The 18,954-nt window shown below is 50.5% G+C and overlaps 1 protein-coding gene across 1 annotated transcript in view; it reads right to left on the bottom strand.

Annotated features, from left to right (window-relative positions):
- Window positions 1-338: 338 nt before the first annotated feature.
- Window positions 339-18,954, bottom strand: part of slc6a7 (solute carrier family 6 member 7) — a 107,373-nt gene continuing 88,757 nt past the window's right edge. The window contains exons 11-15 of the mRNA XM_068032762.1: window positions 9,825-9,959; window positions 9,392-9,491; window positions 5,771-5,889; window positions 4,397-4,570; window positions 339-1,282 (exon numbers count right to left, since the gene is read on the bottom strand). Coding sequence (XP_067888863.1) covers window positions 1,148-1,282; window positions 4,397-4,570; window positions 5,771-5,889; window positions 9,392-9,491; window positions 9,825-9,959 — 663 coding nt within the window. The 3' untranslated portion in view covers window positions 339-1,147. The remainder of the gene's footprint in view (window positions 1,283-4,396; window positions 4,571-5,770; window positions 5,890-9,391; window positions 9,492-9,824; window positions 9,960-18,954) is intronic.

Below are 18,954 nucleotides of genomic sequence, written 5' to 3'. Positions count from 1 at the left end.
CTGTCGGAGGGTCAGTACTGAGGAAGTGCTGCACTGTCAGAGGGTCAGTACTGAGGGAGTGCTGCACTGTCGGAGAGGCAGTACTGAGGGAGTGTTGCACTGTTGGAGAGGCAGTATTGAGGGAGTGTTGCACTGTCGGAGAGACAGTATTGAGGGAGTGTTGCACTGTCGGAGAGACAGTATTGAGGGAGTGCTGCACTGTTGGAGAGACAGTATTGAGGGAGTGCTGCACTGTCGGAGAGACAGTATTGAGGGAGTGCTGCACTGTCGGAGAGACAGTATTGAGGGAGTGCTGCACTGTCGGAGAGGCAGTATTGAGGGAGTGCTGCACTGTCGGAGGGGTCATCCTTTGGATGAGATGCTCAATTGAGGTCTGTCTGCCTTCTTGGTGGATGTAAAAGATCCTATGGCCATGAGTGTAAGAAGAGCAGGGGAGTTCTCCTTGGTCTGCTGGCCAATTCCTTGATCAACATTACTACAAAAACAGATTATTTGGTCATTTATTTTGTTGCTGTTTGTGGGATTTTGCTGTGTGCAAATTGGCTGCTGTGCTTCCTACATTGCAACAGTCAGTGCCTTTAGGAGGGAGGCTGTAGCAGGGGATAATGTAAATCACACCCCTTGAGCCAAGAGGAAGCTGCTGGAATCTGATCGTCTGTGTGGAGAGAAAAGGAATGTGTCTTTTGTTTTCAATGAAGTGCAGCAGGATGTCATGGACTGAAATCGGGAGCAGGGTGGGTTATCTGCTTATCTGGCTTGTGTTGTCAACGTTGTAGCTCTTCCATTCGGTGAGTAAGGGACATCCTCCTGTGGGAGGGAACTGGATGATGATGGAGTGTTGTCCTCGAGACATGAGGCTTTCCCGGAAGCTCGGAATTGGGGGTGAGTGTAGGGGATAATCCTCATTCTGGGTAACCCCACTCGCAGAGTGGTAGCACCATGGCAGTCCTGTATTGTCCGGCATTCTCTGCTCAGAGGTGCAACTGGGGAAGACTCTCGCTGCTACGCAATCCATCTGTGAGGGAGCGATATCGAGAGCAGCCTGTCCCAGCCTCACCCCTCCTGCCCTGGTGCTTTGGGAGACGATCCGCGGCAGAAACCTCCCCCACGACAAGGACCTTCACCGCTGTTGGCAGAGCTCAGTTGCTCAGGCTTGCATCTCATTGAAGTCATGGTCAGTCAGAGTCACTGAGAACGGCACATCAACTGTCTGCTCCGTGAATGTTCTGTCACCCCCGTTGACCTTCCAGGAGTTCAAGGGTCGGATGGCTTTCCTGAACCGCTGAAGGTGAACAGAAACAGCAAAAATTAAATTAAATGGCAAACAGCAGGAACTTGCACAAATACGGTGAACGTTTGACTGAATCAACAGTGATAGTCAAGGGCTGGGTTTCAGACAGACTGTACTTTCTAGAGGTTAAAGGTGATTGAGAATTGGGTGAGTCGTTTGGTCAGGGTCTGACTTTTCGCTCTCTGGGTTTTGGGGACAAGTCCAGCCTCAGACAATGTGAGTGAGGGACTTTCTCTGGGAACAGTGCGTAAGTTCGTCATTGGAGGAAAGCACAGAGATTCCACGGAGAGGCCCAGATCACTATCCAGGGACTCAAGCTGGAAAGTGGGCAGGATGGGGGTGAGATTGCCCTCCACTGGGAACTGATCCACTGCAAAGATTCAGGGTTTGGGGCTGAAATCTGCAACCTGAGATGTATAACAGAGGACTGGGTCGCCACTATCATTGTTTTACGCTCATGCCATGGAACACGGAGAGGCTCAGGGGTATGGGAAAGATTCCCTCAGTACCTCTCCCACCAGCGCACTGCCCATCAGACATGGCTCAGTGCATAACACCCTCACATCTGTACTGAGGGAGTGCTGCACTGTCGGAGGGTCAGTACTGAGGGAGCGCCGCACTTTCAGAGGGTCAGTACTGAGGGAGAGCTGCACTGTCGGAGGGTCAGTACTGAGGGAGTGCTGCACTGTCGGAGGGTCAGTACTGAGGGAGCGCCACAGTGTCGGAGGGTCAGTACTGAGGGAGTGCTGCACTGTCGGAGGGTCAGTACTGAGGGAGTGATGCACTGTCGGAGGGTCAGTACTGAGGGAGTGCTGCACTGTCAGAGGGTAAGTACTGAGGGAGTGCTGCACTGTCAGAGGGTCAGTACTGAGGGAGTGCTGCACTGTCGGAGGGTCAGTACTGAGGGAGTGCTGCACTGTCGGAGGGTCAGTACTGAGGGAGTGCTGCACTGTCGGAGGGTCAGTACTGAGGGATTGCTGCACTGTCGGAGGGTCAGTACTGAGGGAGTGCTGCACTGTCGGAGGGTCAGTACTGAGGGATTGCTGCACTGTCGGAGGGTCAGTATTGAGGGAGTGATGCACTGTTGGAGGGTCAGTACTGAGGGAGTGCTGCACTGTCAGAGTGTCAACACTGATGGAGTGCTGCACTGTCGGAGGGTCAGTACTGAGGGAGTGCTGCACTGTCGGAGGGTCAGTACTGAGGGAGTGCTGCACTGTCGGAGGGTAAGTACTGAGGGAGCGCTGCACTGTCGGAGGGTCAGTACTGAGGGAGTGCTGCACTGTTGGAGGGTCAGTACTGAGGGAGTGCTGCACTGTCGGAGGGTCATTACTGAGGGAGTGATGCACTATCGGAGGGTCAGTACTGAGGGAGTGATGCACTGTCGGAGGGTCAGTACTGAGGGAACGCCGCACTTTCGGAGGGTCAGTACTGAGGGAGAGCTGCACTGTCGGAGGGTCAGTACTGAGGGAGTGCTGCACTGTTGGAGGGTCAGTACTGAGGGAGTGCTGCACTGTCGGAGGGTCAGTACTGAGGGAGCGCTGCACTTTCGGAGGGTCAGTACTGAGGGAGAGCTGCACTGTCGGAGGGTCAGTACTGAGGGAGTGCTGCACTGTCGGAGGGTCAGTACTGAGGGAGTGCTGCACTGTCGGAGGGTCAGTACTGAGGGATTGCTGCACTGTCGGAGGGTCAGTACTGAGGGATTGCTGCACTGTCAGAGGGTCAGTACTGAGGGAGTGCTGCACTGTCAGAGTGTCAGCACTGATGGAGTGCTGCACTGTCGGAGGGTCAGTACTGAGGGAGTGCTGCACTGTTGGTGGGTCAGTACTGAGGGAGTGCTGCACTGTCGGAGGGTTAGTACTGAGGGAGTGCTGCACTGTCGGAGGGTCAGTACTGAGGGAGTGATGCACTGTCGGAGGGTCAGTACTGAGGGAGTGCTGCACTGTCGGAGGGTCAGTACTGAGGGAGCGCTGCACTGTTGGTGGGTCAGTACTGAGGGAGTGCTGCACTGTCGGAGGGTTAGTACTGAGGGAGTGCTGCACTGTTGGTGGGTCAGTACTGAGGGAGTGCTGCACTGTCGGAGGGTTAGTACTGAGGGAGTGCTGCACTGTCGGAGGGTCAGTACTGAGGGAGTGATGCACTGTCGGAGGGTCAGTACTGAGGGAGTGCTGCACTGTCGGAGGGTCAGTACTGAGGGAGTGCTGCACTGTCGGAGGGTCAGTACTGAGGGAGTACTGCACTGTCGGAGGGTCAGTACTTGAGGGAGTGATGCACTGTGGGAGGGTCAGTACTGAGGGAGTGCTGCACTGTCGGAGGGTCAGTACTGAGGGAGTGCTGCACTGTCGGAGGGTCAGTACTGAGGGAGTGCTGCACTGTCGGAGGGTCAGTAATGAGTGAGTGCTGCACTGTCAGAGGTGCCTTGTTTTGGATGAGATGTTAAAACGAGGCCCCATCTGCCTGTTTGGATGCACGTTAAAGATCCCATGGACACTACTGCAGGAAGCTTCCCCAGTGACTTGAACAACACTGATCTCTTGTCACAAAACAGATTAATTGTCCTTTCATCCCACTGTTGTTGTGGGAGATTCACTGACATTTTCCCCAACATAACCAGTTTCTGTAATCATTCACTGTAAATGGAATGTTCCGATGTGATAAACGCTCGGTTAATGCCTTATGTGTTTTTCCTATCTGACAGCACCAAGGCAGATTATTCGAATCTATGAACTAAATGACACTAAGTACAGTGGGCGGCACAGTGGCGCAGTGGTTAGCACCGCAGCCTCACAGCTCCAGCGACCCAGGTTCAATTCTGGGTACTGCCTGTGTGGAGTTTGCAAGTTCTCCCTGTGTCTACGTGGGTTTCCTCCGGGTGCTCCGGTTTCCTCCCACATGCCAAAGACTTGCAGGTTGATAGGTAAATTGGCCATTATAAATTGCCCCTAGTATAGGTAGGTGGTAGAGAAATATAGGGACAGGTGGGGATGTGGTAGGAATATGGAATGAGCGTAGGATTAGTATAAATGAGTGGTTGACTCGGTGGGCCAAAGGGCCTGTTTCAGTGCTGTATCTCTAAACTAAACTACAGAAATACGAAGAGCCCCTTACATCTCGCCATGTTCCAGACTCCTTCACTACAGCAACCACGGCCCAGAATGGAATCTGTATACAGCAGAATACCCCCAAACACACTCCCAGTGCTTTCCCCCACAGCGGGAACTGATAGGAACCATAGTGCAGCGGAGTGTTGTACATCTCAATAAACACATACATCAGGATGAACTATAAAAGAAAGAGACATGTATCATAGGGATGATATTATACACAGCACATATCACAACACACACCAGCACATACGTAGGCAAACAGGGAGAAACTGTTCCCAGTGGCAGGAGGGTCGGTAACCAGAGAGACACAGATTTAAGACAATTGACAAAAGAACCAGGGGGGCAGATGAGAATTTAATTTCCTCAGTGAGTTGTTGTGGTCTGGAAAGTGCTGCCTGAAAGGGCGGTGGAAGCAGATTCAATAGGGAATCGGATAAATACTTGCAACAGAAAAATGTGCAGGGCTGAGGGGGAAGGGAGCTGGGACTGGGACTAATTGGATGGCTCTTTCAAAGAGCCAGCACAGGCATGATGGGCCGAAAGGCTTCCCTCTGTGTTGTAAGATTCTGTGAGAAGCATAACCGAGGCTCAGCTGAAAAACAGGCTGGTAATGACAAATTAAAGCAGAGCTTTCAAGCTGATGGATCATTTGAGGGTTAACTGCAGGCCCTAGAATCTGAGACTTCCTTGAGAGTTAAGGTGAAAAGCTGAGTGAGGCAGAGCAGGGCAATCCCACTGTTTGACCAGTGCTCAATTGTCCTGAGTTAACAGGTCTGAGGGGAAATGGCAGTCGGGGGCAAGACAATCCATTCTTAGAATGTGTCGGAAACACATTTATTGTTCGTCCCTGACGAATGTGGTCATTCTGAAGGGCCGGTATATAACACGACTGTGTTGACCTTGACCGGGTCAGGATGACAGGTTTTACTAACAGCTTCAGTGAACCAGTTGAGGTTCCATGGAGAGATCTGAACTCACGATCTCTCCTTTGCTAGTCCAGTATCATGGCCGCTCCACCACCATGTATGAATGAACTTTGTCTTGCGACATCTGAGTCACAAGAGGGTAGGAATCAGACCAGGTTCCTGCTCATGACTGCGAGCCAGCAGGCACTGCTGGTAGTGTCCTGGTGTGACCGTCAGAGAACGGACAGGTTTGGAAAGGTGCTGCCCCTCATAGAATATGTTGCAGACACTGGCGGACTGGGTTTGTGCACGGGGAATGGCCCCATATTCAAGGTACAGCAGGTGATGGTGCCAATTGAGCCGTACCCCAGCAAGATCAAGATTTTCAGGAATGGAGGAGCAAAAGGGAGGGAACTGAGTGGGAAAAAGGGAAGGATTCATTTGAAAAGTGAGTAGAACTGTACACTTACCAGGAGCAGCAATGGTGTAAAGAGGGCCCAGCACGCCTTAAAATACAGCAACAGTTTACTGCACCAGGGAGGACAGAGGCGGATCATATCGATAATGTCACTGCAGAATTGATTCACACCTGAGGGGCACAGACAGCGAGTAAGGAGATAGAAAGACTTACATTTATATAGCGCCTTTCACCACCTCAGGAGGTCCCAAAGCGCTTTACAGCCAATGAACCACTTTTGAAGTGTGGTCACTGTTATGTCGGAAACACAGCAGCCAATTTGCAAGATCCCACAAACAGCAATGTGATAAATGGCCAATTGATTCAGTGATTCTGGTTTGAGGGATTAAATATTGGCCCCAGTTCACTGGGGAGAACTTGTTCGTCTTTGAAATAGCGGTGGTGTGATCTTTTATATCCACCTGAGAGCGTACGGGGATTCATTTTAATGCCTCAGCTGAAAAATGGAAACTCCGACACTGCAGCGCTCCCTCAGTACTGACCCTCCGACAGTGCAGCACTCCCTCAGTAATGACCCTCCGACAATTCAGCACTCCCTCAGTACTGCCCCTCCGACTATTCACACTCCCTCAGTACTGACCCTTCGACAGTGCAGCGCTCCTTCAGTACTGACCCTCCGACAGTGCAGCGCTCCCTCAGTAATGACCCTCCGACAGTGCAGCGCTCCCTCAGTGCTGACCCTCTGACAGTGCAGTGCTCCCTCAGTACTGACCCTCCGACAGTGCAGCACTCCCTCAGTACTGACCCTCCGATAGTGCAGCGCTCCCTCAGTACTGACCCTCCGACAGTGCAGCACTCCCTCAGTACTGACCCTCCAACAGTGCAGTGCTCCCTCAGTACTGACCCTCCGACTATTCACTACTCCCTCAGTACTGACCCTCCGACAGTGCAGCACTCCCTCAGTACTGACCCTCCGACAGTGCACTGCTCCCTTAGTACTGATCCTCCGACAGTGCAGCACTCCCTCAGTACTGACCCTCCGACAGTGCAGCACTCCCTCAGTACTGACCCTCCGACAGTGCAGTGCTCCCTCAGTACTGACCCTCCGACAGTGCAGTGCTCCCTCAGTACTGACTCTCCGACATGTGAAGGAATATAGGTTTGATAGTCTTGATTAAGTAGAATTTGGAAATAGTTAGTGTATTCTGCCTTTAGAGTTAAAGATTGAATAAAGGGTTAGTTTTCAGAGCTCACTGCAGTTTCCCTTTAAGATGATAGAGTTAAACATTTCAAAGTCTCTATTAAAATAGAATCTCTGTTACCAGGGGCCTGGGAAACAAACACACACATTAAAATATCCTTTGTGACCTCAGCAAGAGGTAGCAATAAAACTTAATTGGTTTATGGAGATGTTGTTCAGACAGGTCGGCTCTGGAGGTTGCTGTGGGTACCATGGAAAGGGTAATTAACAATAAATGGAATGTACTCACAGGAACGAGAATGGTCAGGTAAACACAATTATGAACATGTTGACCAGATAAAAGCTCACAAAATGCAAATTCCAGTAAAACATAAAATTACAGACATAGATTTTAAAAGGGAACACAGAAAGGTCACATCTAATGCAAAAGTCATATGACACCTTAGAAATAGTATAAAAATACAAGGTTATGAAGCAGACACTTAGAAATGTTGAATCCTCAACAATGCTTCTCAACTATGGGGCATTTAAGGTACATTTTTACTTTAAATTTTGATGGACATTGTGGATATTCTAAGATAATTTTGCTGTAACATTATCAGGGATAAACCTTTGGATTCTATGTTAGAAATAAGAATATGTGTTACATCTCTCAGTAATATTTGATATTCTGATATAGTTCCCCACTTTAGAAGTTTATTGCATGTTAAATTCTTTAATAAATACATAAAAGTTAATAAATCGTCTCATGTAGTATTCTCTAGACAACTACAAGAACACTCTCTCTGTGTCTCTTTAAGTGGAGAGATACGTATTGAAGAGTGTTTCCCAGACTCTTATAATAACTGGTATATTTATGACAGAGGCGCAAGGGGAGAGCCAACTGTGCAACAGCCCCAACAAACAAATTTCTCTGCAGCACCTGTGGAAGAGCCTGTCACTCCAGAATTGGCCTTTATAGCCACTCCAGGCGCTGCTTCACAAACCACTGACCACCTCCAGGCGCGTATCCATTGTCTCTCGAGATAAGGAGGCCCAAAAGAAAAAGAAGAAAGAAAAGAAAAAAAAAGATATTTATGACTTAGCCATAAAAATATTACAAGTGGGCTATCCAAAAGATGGTAATATTCTCTGTTGGTTTTCTTTCTTTAAGGGAAAGCTAGTGCAATTCTTTGGACCCAAATAGGTGTCTGAGAATTTGTTTGGTTTGAACTTAATTAAAGGAGATTTGTGGGGATGTGCTCCTGCTTTGGTTTAGTCCCTACAAGTGGTTAAAGTCATAAATCACTTCAAACAGTGCAGCACTCCCTCAGTACTGACCCTCAGACTATTCGTTACTCCCTCAGTACAGCCCCTCCGATAGTGCAGCACTGCCTCTGTACTGCACTGGAGTGTCAGCCTAGATTTTGTGCTCAAGTCTCTTGAGTGGAACTCACTCAAGAGTCCCAGATCCTTCTGACTCAGAAGTAAGAGTGTTACCCATTAAACCATGGCCGACATGCTAAGGAGAGTCCCTCAGCAGCTAACGGCAATCGAGGTAGACGAGGTAGTAAATGATCCCCATCTTCATGTTTAAATCCCATCATCCCTCACTCCTCCTAGCTTAGACGCTTATCCAGCTCTACAACCCTTTCCAAGCTCTGCAATCCTCCAATTCTGGCCACCATTGGTGGCCCTGCCTTCAGTTCGTTATTGGAGGTAGGTGGGAATGCGGAGTTGAGGTTACAATCAGATCAGTCATGATCTTGTTGAATGGCGGAGCAAGCTCGAGGGGCCGAGTGGCCTACTCCTCCTAATTTGTATGTTCATATGCATGTTCGTATGTAATTCGAATGTTTGTATGTTGTCTGAGCCCTTAGCTTTGGAATTCTCTCCTGAAGCCTCTATAATCTCTCTCCTCCTTTAAGACACTCCTTAAAACCTACCTCCTTGACCAAACTCTTGGTCAACTGTCCTAATATCACTTTATGTGGTTGGTGTTAATTCTTTCGCTACGCTCCTTGAGATATTTTTCTGCATTAAAGGCTGTATATAAATGCAATTTGTCAATGTTGTTTCCTGTGGGGGTAGAGGAGTATGATAGTGACACTGGGTATCTAAAGGGGAAATTATAATAATACAGCACAGGAGGAGTCCATTGTGACTATGCCAGCTCTTTGAAAGGGTTCTCCAATTAATCCCACACCCTTGTGTTTTTCCCATAGCCCTGTAAATTTTTCCCTTCCAAGTATTTATCCAACACTCGTTTGGAAGCTATTCTTGAATCTGCTTTTCAGCCAGATCAGGAATTACTCTGTTCCCTCTCACCAACATCCTTCACCGACAGCTATAATGAATGCGAATAAAAAAATTCACTCAAGAAAGTCTTGATGAAAGGGCAGCCTTAGTGCTGAATGTTTCCTGAACTGCTTCAATCCAGCTAGTCAGGCACTGACGCTCTCCATTTCTAGAGGTTTCTGGGGGAGGGCTTACCGTAAAAGAATGCGATGCCCAGGCACATGAAGAGGGTGATGATGATGAGTCCGAAGCTTGTGCTGTACGCATCGATCAGAGTGAACCAGTAGATGCCACCCTGTGTGAAAAAAGCAATGGACAGGGCTGTTCAACCGTGTCTGGACAAACACCAACACACTGACTTCTCCTCGGGGAATAAGTCTCCAATTAGGTCAAATCTCTATATTTCCAACGGTTATTTTTCTGGGAATATCTCCATATTCCTGTGGGTTACTGTGTTTACAGTGACTCTCCTATAATCTTATGGGTATCTGTGTTTTCAATTGACTCCTGTTCATACCCTTATTGGTTATTATGTTGGCTTTAATCCTTACATTCCGATTGGTACCTATATTGAGGTTGGCCCGACATTTCTATTGGTTGGAGTTGACACTATGTTCTGGTACTGTACCTCAGTGATAAGCAGTAGACCCAGCAGGTAGAACAGGAAGCAGAGCGCAGCAAGGAACATCACCTTCCACTTCCAATTCCGTAACACTGGGAACTCATCCAGGAATGCTGTGGTGATTCCCTCCATGTTGCCAAACTGCAAGTAAACCACAAAAACAACCCACAATAAGGCAGTAACAATCTGGGAGCTTCCATCAGATGTTCTGTTCCGCTGTGTATTGCCTCGTTTCCTTCTTGCCCAATACAAATTGCCAAGCTTATGACCACTCTCCCCGATCACTGACTCTATCCACAGCCCATGTCCACTCTCCCCTATCACTGACTCTATCCACAGCCCATGTCCACTCTCCCCTATCACTGACTCTATCCACAGCCCATGTCCACTCTCCCCTATCACTGACTCCATCCACAGCCCATGTCCACTCTCCCCCATCACTGACTCTATCCACAGCCCATGTCCACTCTCCCCTATCACTGACTCCATCCACAGCCCATGTCCACTCTCCCCTATCACTGACTCTATCCACAGCCCATGTCCACTCTCCCCTATCACTGACTCCATCCACAGCCCATGTCCACTCTCCCCTATCACTGACTCTACCCACAGCCCATGTCCACTCTCCCCCATCACTGACTCTACCCACAGCCCATGTCCACTCTCCCCTATCACTGACTCTACCCACAGCCCATGTCCACTCTCCCCCATCACTGACTCTACCCACAGCCCATGTCCACTCTCCCCCATCACTGACTCTACCCACAGCCCATGTCCACTCTCCCCCATCACTGACTCTATCCACAGCCCATGTCCACTCTCCCCTATCACTGACTCTACCCACAGCCCATGTCCACTCTCCCCTATCACTGACTCTATCCACAGCCCATGTCCACTCTCCCCTATCACTGACTCTATCCACAGCCCATGTCCACTCTCCCCCATCACTGACTCTACCCACAGCGCATGTCCACTCTCCCCTATCACTGACTCTACCCACAGCCCATGTCCACTCTCCCCTATCACTGACTCCATCCACAGCCCATGTCCACTCTCCCCTATCACTGACTCTACCCACAGCCCATGTCCACTTTCCCCTATCACTGACTCTACCCACAGCCCATGTCCACTCTCCCCTATCACTGACTCTACCCACAGCCCATGTCCACTCTCCCTATCACTGACTCTACCCACAGCCCATGTCCACTCTCCCCTATCACTGACTCCATCCACAGCCCATGTCCACACTCCCCCATCACTGACTCTATCCACAGCCCATGTCCACTCTCCCCTATCACTGACTCTACCCACAGCCCATGTCCACTCTCCCCCATCACTGACTCCATCCACAGCCCATGTCCACTCTCCCCCATCACTGACTCTACCCACAGCCCATGTCCACTCTCCCCCATCACTGACTCCATCCACAGCCCATGTCCACACTCCCCCATCACTGACTCCATCCACAGCCCATGTCCACACTCCCCTATCACTGACTCTACCCACAGCCCATGTCCACTCTCCCCCATCACTGACTCCATCCACAGCCCATGTCTACACTCCCCTATCACTGACTCTACCCACAGCCCATGTCCACACTCCCCCATCACTGACTCTATCCACAGCCCATGTCCACTCGTGCCCATCACTGACTCTAGCCACAGCTATCACCATCCCCGGGTACATCCTGTCCCACCGGCAGGACAGACCCAGCAGAGGTGGTGGCACAGTGGTATACAGTAGGGAGGGAGTTGCCCTTGACATTCAATGGCATTACCATCGCTGAATCCCCTGCTATTAACATCCTAGGGGCTACCATTGACCGAAAACTGAACTGGAGTAGCCACATAAATACCGTGGCTACAAGAGCAGGTCAGAGGCTAGGAATCCTGAGGCGAGTAACTCACCTCCTGACTCCCCAAAGCCTGTCCACCATCTACAAGGCACAAGTCAGGAGTGTGATGGAATACTCTCCACTTTCCTGGATTGGTGAATCTCCAACACTCAAGAAGCTCGACACCATTCAGGACAAAGCAGCCCATTTGATTGGCACCCCATCCACAAACATTCACTCCCTTCACCACCGACGCACAGTGGCAGCAGTGTGTACCATCACTGCAGCAACGCACCAAGGCTCCTTAGACAGCACCTTCCAAACCCGCGACCTCTACCAACTAGAAGGACAAGGGCAGCAAATACATGGGAACACCATCACCTGCAAGTTCCCCTCCAAATCACATACCATCCTGACTTGGAACTATATCGCCGTTCCTTCACTGTCACTGGGTCAAAATCCTGGAACTCCCTTCCTAACAGCACTGTGGGTGTACCGAGCCCACATGGACTGCAGCGGTTCAAGAAGGCAGCTCAATACCACCTTCTCAAGGGCAATTAGGGATGGGCAATAAATGCTGGCCTGGCCAGCGAAGCCAACATCCGTGAATGAATAAAAAAAAAGCCCATGTCCACACTCCCCTATCACTGAGTCTACCCACAGCCCATGTCCACACTCCCCCATCACTGACTCTACCCACAGCCCATGTCCACACTCCCCCATCACTGAGTCTACCCACAGCCCATGTCCACACTCCCCCATCACTGACTCTACCCACAGCCCATGTCCACACTCCCCCATCACTGACTCTACCCACAGCCCATGTCCACACCCACTAACACTGACTCGACCCACAGCCGATGTCCACTCTCCCTTATCACTGACTCTACCCACAGCCCATGTCCACACTCCCTATCACTGACTCTATCCACAGCACATGTCCACACTCCCTATCACTGACTCTACCCACAACCCATGTCCACACTCCCTATCACTGAATCTACCCACATCCCATGTCCACACTCTCCCATCACTGACTCTATCCACAGCCCATGTCCACTCTCCCCCATCACTGACTCTACCCACAGCCCATGTCCACTCTCCCCCATCACTGACTCTACCCACAGCCCATGTCCACTCTCCCCTATCTTGAGACTTGGTTGAGGGAAGGGCATGATTGGCAACTAAATATCCCAGGATATCGATGCTTCAGGCGGGATAGAGAGGGAGGTAAAAGGGGTGGAGGAGTTGCATTACTGGTCAAAGAGGATATCACAGCTGTGCTGAAGGAGGGCACTATGGAGGACTCGAGCAGTGAGGCAATATGGACAGAACTCAGAAATAGGAAGGGTGCGGTAACAATGTTGGGGCTGTACTACAGGCCTCCCAACAGCGAGCGTGAGATAGAGGTACAAATATGTAAACAGATTATGGAAAGATGTAGGAGCAACAGGGTGGTGGTGATAGGAGATTTTAATTTTCCCAACATTGACTGGGATTCGCTTAGTGTTAGAGGTCCAGATGGAGCAGAATTTGTAAGGAGCATCCAGGAAGGTTTTCTAGAGCAGTATGTAAATAGTCCAACTCGGGAAGGGGCCATACTGGACCTGGTGTTGGGGAATGAGCCCGGCCAGGTTGTTGAAGTTTCAGTAGGGGACTACTTTGGGAATAGTGATCACAATTCCGTAAGCTTTAAAATACTCATGGACAAAGACGAGAGTGGTCCTAAAGGAAGAGTGCTAAATTGGGGGAAGGCCAACTATACCAAAATTCGGCAGGAGCTGGGAAATGTAGATTGGGAGCAGCTGTTTGAAGGTAAATCCACATGTGATATGTGGGAGGCTTTTAAAGAGAGGTTGATTAGCGTTCAGGAGAGACATGTTCCTGTGAAAATGAGGGATAGAAATGGCAAGATTAGGGAACCATGGATGACAGGTGAAATTGTGAGACTAGCTAAGAGGAAAAAGGAAGCATACATAAGGTCTAGGCGGCTGAAGAAAGACGAAGCTTTGAAAGAATATCGGGAATGTAGGACCAATCTGAAACGAGGAATTAAGAGGGCTAAAAGGGGTCATGAAATATCTTTAGCAAACAGGGTTAAGGAAAATCCCAAAGCCTTTTATTCATATATAAGGAGAAAGAGGGTAACTAGAGAAAGGATTGGCCCACTAAAGGACAAAGGAGGAATGTTATGCTTGGACTCAGAGAAAATGGGTGAGATTCTAAACGAGTACTTTGCATCGGTATTCACCGAGGAGAGGGACATGACGGATGTTGAGGTTAGGGACAGATGTTTGATTACTCTCGGTCAAGTCGGCATAAGGAGGGAGGAAGTGTTGGGTATTCTAAAGGGCATTAAGGTGGACAAGTCCCCAGGTCCGGATGGGATCTATCCCAGGTTACTGAGGGAAGCGAGAGAGGAAATAGCTGGGGCCTTAACAGATATCTTTGCAGCATCCTTAAACACGGGTGAGGTCCCGGAGGACTGGAGAATTGCTAATGTTGTCCCCTTGTTTAAGAAGGGTAGCAGGGATAATCCAGGTAATTATAGACCGGTGAGCCTGACGTCAGTGGTAGGGAAGCTGCTGGAGAAGATACTGAGGGATAGGATCTATTCCCATTTGGAAGAAAATGGGCTCATCAGTGATAGGCAACATGGTTTTGTGCAGGGAAGGTCATGTCTTACCAACTTAATAGAATTCTTTGAGGAAGTGACAAAGTTGATTGATGAGGGAAGGGCTGTCGATGTCATATACATGGACTTCAGTAAGGCGTTTGATAAGGTTCCCCATGGCAGGCTGATGGAGAAAGTGAAGGCGCTTGGGGTCCAAGGTGTACTAGCTAGATGGATAAAGAACTGGCTGGGCAACAGGAGACAGAGAGTAGCAGTAGAGGGGAGTTTCTCAAAATGGAGATGTGTGACCAGTGGTGTTCCACAGGGATCCGTGCTGGGACCACTGTTGTTTGTGATATACATTAATGATTTGGAGGAAAGTATAGGTGGACTGATTAGCAAGTTTGCAGACGACACTAAGATTGGTGGAGTAGCAGATAGTGAAGGGGACTGTCAGAGAATACAGCAGAATATAGATAGATTAGAGAGTTGGGCAGAGAAATGGCAGATGGAGTTCAATCAGGGCAAATGCGAGGTGATGCATTTTGGAAGATCCAATTCAAGAGTGAACTATACAGTAAATGGAAAAGTCCTGGGGAAAATTGATGTCCAGAGAGATTTGGGTGTTCAGGTCCACTGTTCCCTGAAGGTGGCAACGCAGGTAAATAGAGTGGTCAAGAAGGCAAACGGCATGCTTTCCTTCATCGGACGGGGCATTGAGTACAAGAGTTGGCAGGTCATGTTACAGTTGTATAGGACTTTGGTTCGGCCACATTTGGAATACTGCGTACAGTTCTGGTCGCCACATTATCAAAAGGATGTGGATGCTTTGGAGAGGGTGCAGAGGAGGTTCACCAGGATGTTGCCTGGTATGGAGGGCGCTAGCTATGAAGAGAGGTTGAGTAGATTAGGATTATTTTCATTAGAAAGACGGAGGTTGAGGGGGGACCTGATTGAGGTGTACAAAATCATGAGAGGTATAGACAGGGTGGACAGCAAGAGGCTTTTTCCCAGAGTGGGGGTTTCAATTACTAGAGGACACGAGTTCAAAGTGAAAGGGGAAATGTTTAGGGGGGATATGCGTGGAAAGTTCTTTACGCAGAGGGTGGTGGGCACCTGGAACGCGTTGCCAGCGGAGGTGGTAGACGCGGGCACGATGGAGTCTTTTAAGATGTATCCAGACAGATACATGAATGGGCAGGAAGAAAAGAGATACAGAACCTTAGAAAATAGGCGACATGTTTAGAGAGAGGATCTGGATCGGCGCAGGCTTGGAGGGCCGAAGGGCCTGTTCCTGTGCTGTAATTATCTTTGTTCTTTGTATCACTGACTCTACCCACAGCCCATGTCCAAAATCCTTATCACTGACTCTATCCACAGCCCATGTCCACTCTCCCCCATCACTGACTCTACCCACAGCCCATGTCCACTCTCCCCCATCACTGACTCTATCCACAGCCCATGTCCACACTCCCTATCACTGACTCTACCCACAGCCCATGTCCACACCCCCTATCACTGACTCTATCCACAGTCCACGTCCACACCCCCTATCACTGACTCTACCCACAGCCCATGTCCACACTCCCTATCACTGACTCTACCCACAGTCCATGTCCACACCCCCTATCACTGACTCGACCCACAGCCGATGTCCACTCTCCCTTATCACTGACTCTACCCACAGCCCATGTCCACACTCCCTATCACTGACTCTACCCACAGCCCATGTCCACTCTCCCCCATCACAGACTCTACCCACAACCCATGTCCACACACCCCCATCACTGACTCTATCCACAGCCCATGTCCACACTCCCTATCACTGACTCTACCCACAGCCCATGTCCACTCTCCCCCATCACAGACTCTACCCACAACCCATGTCCACACACCCCCATCACTGACTCTATCCACAGTCCATGTCCACACTCCCCCATCACTGACTCTACCCACAACCCATGTCCACACCCCCCCATCACTGACTCTATCCACAGCCCATGTCCACACTCCCTATCACTGACTCTACCCACAGCCCATGTCCACACTCCCCATCACTGACTCTACCCACAGCCCATGTCCACACTCCCTTATCACTGACTCTACCCACAGCCCATGTCCACACTCCCTATCACTGACTCTACCCACAGCCCATGTCCACACTCCCCATCACTGACTCTACCCACAACCCATGTCCACACCCACTAACACTGACTCGACCCACAGCCGATGCCCACTCTCCCTTATCACTGACTCTACCCACAGCCCATGTCCACACTCCCTATCACTGACTCTACCCACAGCCCATGTCCACACTCCCCATCACTGACTCTACCCACAGCCCATGTCCACACTCCCTATCACTGACTCTACCCACAGCCCATGTCCACACCCACTAACACTGACTCTACCCACAGCCGATGTCCACACTCCCTATCACTGACTCTACCCACAGCCGATGTCCACACCCCCGATCACTGACTCTACCCACAGCCCATGTCCACACTCCCTATCACTGACTCTACCCACAGCCCATGTCCACACTCCCTATCACTGAATCTACCCACAGCCCATGTCCACACTCCCCATCACTGACTCTACCCACAGCCCATGTCCACACTCCCTATCACTGACTCTACCCACAGCCCATGTCCACACCCACTAACACTGACTCTACCCACAGCCGATGTCCACACTCCCTATCACTGACTCTACCCACAGCCGATGTCCACACCCCCGATCACTGACTCTACCCACAGCCCATGTTCACACTCCCTATCACTGACTCTACCCACAGCCCATGTCCACACTCCCTATCACTGACTCTACCCACAGCCCATGTCCACACTCCCTATCACTGACTCTACCCACAGCCCATGTTCACACTCTATCACTGACTCTACCCACAGCCCATGTCCACACTCTCTATCACGACTCTACCCACAGCCCATGTTCACACTCCCTATCACTGACTCTACCCACAGCCCATGTTCACACCCACTAACACTGACTCTACCCACAGCCCATGTTCACACTCCCTATCACTGACTCTACCCACAGCCCATGTCCACACTCTCTATCACTGACTCTATCCACAGCCCATGTTCACACCCACTAACACTGACTCTATCCACAGCACATGTCCACACTCCCTATCACTGACTCTACCCACAGCCCATGTCCACACTCCCTATCACGACTCTACCCACAGCCCATGTCCACACTCCCTATCACGACTCTACCCACAGCCCATGCCCACACCCCCTATCACTGACTCTACCCACAGTCCATGTCCACACTTCCCCATCACTGACTCTACCCACAGCCCATGTCCACACTCCCTATCACGACTCTACCCACAGCCCATGCCCACACCCCCTATCACTGACTCTACCCACAGTCCATGTCCACACTTCCCCATCACTGACTCTACCCACAACCCATGTCCACACCCCCTATCACTGACTCTATCCACAGCCCATGTCCACTCTCCCCCATCACAGACTCTACCCACAACCCATGTCCACACCCCCTATCACTGACTCTATCCACAGCCCATGTCCACTCTCCCCCATCACAGACTCTACCCACAACCCATGTCCACACTCCCCCATCACTGACTCTATCCACAGTCCATGTCCACACTCCCCCATCACTGACTCTACCCACAGCCCATGTCCACACTCCCTATCACGACTCTACCCACAGCCCATGCCCACACCCCCTATCACTGACTCTACCCACAGTCCATGTCCACACTTCCCCATCACTGACTCTACCCACAACCCATGTCCACACCCCCTATCACTGACTCTATCCACAGCCCATGTCCACTCTCCCCCATCACTGACTCTACCCACAACCCATGTCCACACCCCCTATCACTGACTCTATCCACAGCCCATGTCCACTCTCCCCCATCACAGACTCTACCCACAACCCATGTCCACACTCCCCCATCACTGACTCTATCCACAGTCCATGTCCACACTCCCCCATCACTGACTCTACCCACATCCCATATCCACACTCCCTATCACTGACTCTACCCACAGCCCATGTCCACACTCACCCATCACTGACTCGACCCACAGCCGAAGTCCACACTCCCTTATCACTGACTCTACCCACAGCCCATGTCCACACTCCCTATCACTGACTCTACCCACAGCCCATGTCCACACTCCCCATCACTGACTCTACCCACAGCCCATGTCCACACTCCCTATCACTGACTCTACCCACAGCCCATGTCCACACCCACTAACACTGACTCTACCCACAGCCGATGTCCACACTCCCTATCACTGACTCTACACACAGCCCATGTTCACACTCCCTATCACTGACTCTACCCACAGCCCATGTTCACACTCCCTATCACTGACTCTACCCACAGCCCATGTTCACACTCCCTATCACTGACTCTACCCACAGCCCATGTTCACACTCCCCATCACTGACTCTACCCACAACCCATGTCCACACCCACTAACACTGACTCTACCCACAGCCGATATCCACACCCCCGATCACTGACTCTACCCACAGCCCATGTTCACACTCCCTATCACTGACTCTACCCACAGCCCATGTTCACACTCCCCATCACTGACTCTACCCACAACCCATGTCCACACCCACTAACACTGACTCTACCCACAACCCATGTCCACACTCCCTATCAC

This window comes from Heterodontus francisci, chromosome 6, assembly GCF_036365525.1.
Source record: "Heterodontus francisci isolate sHetFra1 chromosome 6, sHetFra1.hap1, whole genome shotgun sequence".
NCBI lineage: Eukaryota > Metazoa > Chordata > Chondrichthyes > Heterodontiformes > Heterodontidae > Heterodontus > Heterodontus francisci.
The sequence above is the reverse complement of the archived record's forward strand: the minus strand, read 5'-3'. Positions and strand labels throughout refer to the sequence as shown.